This window comes from Clupea harengus, chromosome 7 (assembly GCF_900700415.2).
Source record: "Clupea harengus chromosome 7, Ch_v2.0.2, whole genome shotgun sequence".
NCBI lineage: Eukaryota > Metazoa > Chordata > Actinopteri > Clupeiformes > Clupeidae > Clupea > Clupea harengus.
Window position 1 is genome coordinate 12,829,207 of NC_045158.1, and position 6,453 is coordinate 12,835,659.

Here is a 6,453-nt window from a genome sequence, read left to right on the forward strand (position 1 = left end):
TTGTGTTCAAGTACTATGTTATTAACATTGATACATTTACTTTTGCAATTGCTGGACAAGGTGTGTCAAGATGTACTTCGGAAATGTTTTGGGTCAGGGTTAATGCCTTTTAACAACAAATACTTACCCACTGAACTAAAATAAATGTATTCCTCAGTAGAAAACTATTGACTTTCCTATGGACATTTAATCTACAACCCCAAATCAGAAAAAGTTGGGATGGTATGTTAAATTAAAACGGGAAACAATGATTTGTAAATTCTCTTTGATCTGTATTACATTGAAAACAATACATCAGCACATTATTTGATGTTTTACCTTATTGTTTTTTCAAAATAAGAATTCGATTCTTGCAACATATTTAAAGTTGGGACAGTAAAGCATTTACCACTTTGTAATGTTGCCATTCCTTTTCACAACACTGAAAATGTTTAGGGACTGAAGACACCAAGTGATGAAGCGTTTCAGATGTAACTTTGTCCCATTCTTCCTGCAAAAAAGTATGAATGTGTGCAACGGTACGGGGTCTTCGTTGTCGTATTTTGTGTTTCAAAATGTGCCACATGTTCTCTATTAGGGACAAGTCAGGACTGCAAGCAGGCCAGCCCAGCACCAGCACACTCCTCTTCCTCAGCCATGCCTTTGAAATGTGTGCAGAATTTGGTTTTGCATTGTATTGTTGAAATATGCATGGGCGTCCCTGGAAAGGATGTCGTCTTGAAGGCAGCATATGTTGCTCTAAAATCTCTATGCACTTTTCGGCATTAATGGTGCCATCACAGAAATGTAAGTTACCTTTGCCAAGGGCACCGACACAACCCCATACCATGACAGACCCTGGCTTTTGGACTTGTTGCTGGTAACAGTCTGGATGGTCCTTTTCTTCTTTGGTCCGGAGCACACGGCGTCCATTTCTTCCAAAAAAGACCTGAAATACTGATTCGCCTGACCACAATACACGTTTGCTCTGTGTGATGGTCTAGCCCAGTTGCCTCCAAGCCCAGAGAAGTCGACGGCGCTTCTGGACACGGTAAACATAAGGCTTCCTTTTGACACAGTAAAGTTTTAACTGGCATTTGTGGATGTAACTACGAATTGTAGTGCTTTACAAAGGTTTGCCAAAGTAATCCTGTGCCCATCTTTGCTCCTTAAGCAGTGATTAAAATGACCTGTCGACATCACTAGTTTCAAATCACATCATTATTTCATTATTCTATTTCATTACTACCTCTAAATTTCCCCCGTCCCAACTCTTTTTGGAATGTGTTGCAGGCCAGAATGGCAGGAATGGATGTATATTTACAAATCAAATAAAGTTGACCAGACAAATCATGAAATATCTTGTCTGCAATGAAATACAAGTCAAGGTAAATTTATAAATCATTGCTTTTTTTTTGTGCATTTTCCATACCGTCCCAACTTTTTCTGATTTGGGGTTGTAAACTTGAACCAAGATTAGAAAGTACAAAATGTTTTCTGTCCACAGACTTTCCTCTGCAAACTGCATTAGCCTATTCTGGCACAAATTCTCTACATTCCATAACCACATCTAGATCTTATCAACAATTTCCTAGAAAGTCATGTTCAGTATGATGTTTAAAAAAAGGTTAATGATGAATAATGAATTCAGATTCCCCTCCAAAAAAGAAGGGACCGGGGGGCACGGTGGCGCAAGCCGATAAGTCCCCCCATTTACGGGCTTCAGTCATGTAAGAGGAGCAAACACTTCTTGCATTAGGCTGAGGGTCAGGATGCGTCACGATGCTACAGGTCACACAGCCCCGAGGTTAACAGGGTTTCTGTGTTACAGAAACAGGAAAGTTAATATGCTCTACCTGTCAGCAGAGACAAAAGGACATGCAATCCTTAACATTAAGTGCTGTTGTCAAAGCAAGTAATTTAAGACAAATTAGGCATGAACTTACTGAGGCAAGAACCTCTTGCCTTAGTGTGAAGGTCACGATGCTGCAGGTCTCCTTGTGACCATGACATACCTAGATTGCATGCACTTCATACTGGCTAATTTCAAGATGTAATGGGTTGATAGAAGCCAGTTTTGCGGTTAGGTTATAATGGGAACAAAAACATTCTTCCTTCTGTGAGATGCTTGTCTATCTCAGACATTTTAATCAGTCGCCGCGATAACGCTAAAAAGAACCTCAAAGAGGAACAATCTGTGTTGTGTTATAGTGACACGTGTGTTCATCATTGGTCATCATTGGTCATTGGCTTTGCTAAAAACGGAGGTTATGAGTATGAAAACAATAATCTAATCAACCTGACACTTTATGATTACACCTGATGTTAATATCTTAAATGTTTAAGTAGACATGCCGACACTTGCTGCGGTGCAACTTGAGGGGAGACAGTGGTACAGTAGGTAGAGAAGTCGTCTAGTAATCAGAAGGTTGCTAGTTCGATTCCCTGTCGAAGCGTCCTTGAGCAAGACACTGAACCCCTAATTGCTCCTGATGTGCAGTGTGCCATCAGTGTAAATGTGTATACATTGTAGGTCGCTTTGGATAAAAGCGTCTGCCAAATGACTAAATGTAAATGAGCAGAAGAGGTCAGCTCTCTTTTCAATGGACACAAAGGTCAGCTCAGAGCTCAACAAACTGTGGTGTTATTTAGTGCAGTTGATGCATCCAGCAGAACCGAACAGGTGAAAGCCTGTTTAGCTGACCACTGGATCAACGGGAGAGGGACGTAAAGGTAGGCCATTTATTTAGGTTGAACACGAGGCTACTGGTGACTGTATGTGTAGATATAACATATCTCACACATAAATGGGGAATGCATTGTGAAGAAACAACCTACGTGGTGCGATCAAAACGGTCTGGGACTGGGCCTTTAAAAACCAAAAGTCACCTTGTGCAGTGATACCCCGCTCCCAGTGCTCCTGCCACTCTTGGGACACTCCCTGGAAGTCCCGTTCTTTAAGCGTTTCCAGCACCATCTGCGATGCGCTTTGGATCTCCTCTACAGTGTCAAAACGGCGACCCCTTCAGCTTGACCTTTATATTGGGGACGAGGAAGTCACAATGAGTCAAATCTGACGAGTAGGGGAGGTGGGGGGCAACACTCATGACATTTTCATGCACACTATCATACTACTCACCACTATGCGGTAAGTCTAATATTTAATTTGTGTTGTCATGTTGCCTTTATTAGTTGTGCCATGGTTTTCTGTGTATTTAGCCTTGAGTTCATGGTGGTTGCAAGTTGGTACATTTCCTAGATGATCTGAAAATGTTGATTATAATTTTGAGGGCACCCTTTGATTAGGTGTAGCACCAGGGCTCTTGATGTTCTTAATCCGGCCCTGGCAGAAGGCAAAGGGTTCCATACGGCTCCATCCTGTGGTAGTGATGGGTTTGGGGTTGGGGCAGAGGCTGACAAATTCACAAAATACACTGAGTTTAGAAAATGTCTTTAATTATTTCTTATAGCATAATGGAGACGGCACAGGTTTGACTTTACTTTAAAAGAACATCTCAAAAGAATGGCCCAATTCAAACTTACGGAAATAATGGTACAATTTGTTTGTGGTAGGACGTTTTTAAAAAAAAAAACAATATTCTTTAGCCTTAATTTTGTTCAAATTCACTTTCAGACAAGATCGTTTAATCATGGAATCCCAACCCTCTAAATGTAGACATGTTCTAGACATTAATTTACATAAAAACTGTAACCTTCCAAGTGCCCCATTTATGACTAAATGAACAGACATCCCAATAAATGGCAACAGATCAAGCTTGCTGCCGATAAATAACTGGAATCTCTCAAAATACATAAATGATTTTCTTTAAATACAATTTTAAATTTCACTGCTGTATGAAAACATATGTTGCTGTATGTACAATTAGAAAACAAGAATAATTTCACTCTGGTGCAAGGGGGCAGTCAAGACCTACTCGGTTCATTGGTGGCACTACAACCCACCTGATTTACATCCCATGAGAAAAAAAAAATCCCACACATGATATCTGTGAACGTCATCACACAGTCTCAGAAATCTCCCAAACGATGATGTTCTCCCCACCCTATTTCAGGATAGTGTAACAGTCCTCTCCCTGTGGAGACCAGCATGATTCCTCAGTCAGGTGAGAATCCCAGCTCAGCACAGCTCTGTCTACACTGCCATCTTCAGCTCCCTCTCTCCAGCACTGGTCTTAAGTGAGAACATCAAAGGCCCACCATGCCCCTCAGATGACAACGGACCACACATACAATCAACACAGAACACCTTCTGAACTCCTGGTTCTTCAAGTACTGTTTGACATAAGTCTGTAAAGTGTATAGCATATAAAAAACAAAAAGGGATTGACTTATTCTTAAGAAAAAAAAAAAGTTCCTTTAACTGGAAATGCAGACATAGTCCAAACCTTAATAGAAAGCATTACGGGTTCTTCATATTCATAATGTGCACATATGGACTAAAACTTCAAAAGTAACTTTCAACTTTTTATATAAAATAACTCTGGCTAAGCTTTTCATTAAATTGTTCACAATACCGCTAAATTGCACATATGCGATTGTATAATGAGCAGTGTTTTTATGGCATTATTGCCATAGACCATCACATTTATGTGAATGCTGACTGGCACAACAGAGCCAAATTCACAATTTTATGATCAAAGTCATTAACAATTAAATTAATGTATGGACTACAGTTTACAGAACAACATGGATCCCTATGAATTTGGTTATATATTGAATGTAAAGCCAAGTGAATTAATCTGAAAGAAAATATACCGTAGGTGTATCTCTGAGCCCATCTCCTTTGAAAGTCCATCCCTGATTCACATTGGAAAGAACAGGCTGGCAGTTTAGTTAGCACGTTACCCAAACCAAATGTATTGCGCTGGCATATCTTAAATTTGGAAATGAATAACTCAGGACTACAAGAACCAGTGGGCTGAATACTCTCAAGACTACGCTGTTGAAAAAAGATATTTCTTGTAATCTGCCATGTCAGCTAATATCAAAATAAGAAGAAACTGCGTTCTCGGTTGCTGTTTTACCATTCTTGTGTCCCATGACAAAACTCAAAGCACTCTGTGAGGATGGCCCTTGCCAACTGGGTGCCATTGCGCACACGGCTTCAAAAGCCATATATACCAGAGAGAGAAAAACTAAAATTTTCACCGTAATGCAAACATGGGCAAAAAGCTTTGAAAATACATAGCATGTAACAGAGGGAAAACACACTAAGGCAAAAAGTATATACATTGTTACAGTGGCAGAAGAGTTACTCATAACTCAAAGTTAAAGTCTTTTGCATACGGCAAGCCCGAGTCGGAAAGGCAGTGAGGCCTGGAGACATCAGCGACATGGAGTGGTTCAGAAAACACTCACTTGCGGAAAACACTTAAGAGGACACTCCTGACCAGCATTGGCAGTAGTACCCACAGTTAGATTAGCAATTTAACTTCAGTTGTGTGGCTTTTCCGTCCGGTTGCTCCCAAAAGGCATATTTTTCACTCAAAGACGCTAGTTTGGTAAGTAGACAGATAAGAGAACACTGACAGAAACACTTTTGCTCAAAATTGCAAGATTTTTGTGTATGTGTCTCAGACGTACAATCAAAACAGATAGCCCTGAGCAAGCTGGAACTCGTACTAGTGCAAACGACAGCGTTGCCGTGGTGGAGGGGGTTGCCCGGCAACGCCATCTTGGGGTTTAGAGGAGTGGAGGGAGGTGCAAACGGGAAGGGAGTGGAGTGGAGTGGCAGGGCCGCCAAGGCTCTACAGCCAGTTTCGGAGTGTGTCCAAGTTTTTGTCCATCCACTGGATGTTCAACTTGATTGTCTCGGCCGCCTCCTCCACACTTCTCATCTGTGAGCCCTTGTCTTTGAGCGAGCTGAAGAAGTTCTGAAGCTGTTTGGGAGAGGTTTTGCGATTAGCACTTGAGACATTGCTAGTTTGCTATGATGGATGTAAATGTATGCATATATGTTAACCTGTTAATACATCGTTCACCCTGCCTTGCTTACCTCTTGAAGTTGAAGCTTGGTAGAAAATTGGGAGGTTGTTGACACAATAATGTTTTGAATGGCAAAAGACCCAATGGGGAACCTAAAAAGAATGAGTAACAAATACAGAGAGTGGGAGGTAGAGAGAGAGAACCATGTTAGATATCAGCCAGAGATTTAGCTTCCAAATCTGGATATGAGCCATAAGCAACATTCCCATATCACCTTTGAGTGATCTTTTCCCAGTTTTCCTTGACGAAATTCCATGCGTAGAGATAGCCTGCGAAGCTTTTGCACACTGTGCTGATGACCAGCGGGAGTTCCTGGTTCTGAATGACACTTCCGCTCAGACCAGCTTTCAGTATCCTGCCCCAAACAATGGTGATAAAGTACATCAGAGTCAAATGTTCACACAAAATAGTTCAGTTATGTATGATAGTGTATTAGTTCAAAACAGTGAAATCCAAGGATAGTCTATA

General features: G+C 41.0%; 1 protein-coding gene across 1 annotated transcript; it reads right to left on the minus strand.

Annotated features, from left to right (window-relative positions):
* Positions 1 to 3,418: 3,418 nt before the first annotated feature.
* lnpep (leucyl/cystinyl aminopeptidase) lies at positions 3,419 to 6,447 on the minus strand. Its single transcript, XM_031570563.1, has 3 exons — positions 6,200 to 6,447; positions 5,996 to 6,077; positions 3,419 to 5,879 (listed from the first exon to the last, which is right to left on the minus strand). The coding sequence occupies exons 1-3, from the start codon at positions 6,367 to 6,369 to the stop codon at positions 5,748 to 5,750; spliced, it is 384 nt and encodes a 127-aa protein (XP_031426423.1). The 5' UTR covers positions 6,370 to 6,447; the 3' UTR covers positions 3,419 to 5,747.
* Between the last annotated feature and the right edge of the window lie 6 nt (positions 6,448 to 6,453).

Bases quoted from the DNA above. Each gene is read 5' to 3' on its own strand.
- lnpep (XM_031570563.1), bottom strand. From the start codon at position 6,369: ATGTACTTTATCACCATTGTTTGGGGCAGGATACTGAAAGCTGGTCTG. The intron at 6,078-6,199 runs GTGATATGGGAA...CATTCTTTTTAG, and splicing joins TGGGAAAAGATCACTCAAAG to GTTCCCCATTGGGTCTTTTG. The intron at 5,880-5,995 runs GTAAGCAAGGCA...TCTCCCAAACAG, and splicing joins CCAAGCTTCAACTTCAAGAG to CTTCAGAACTTCTTCAGCTC.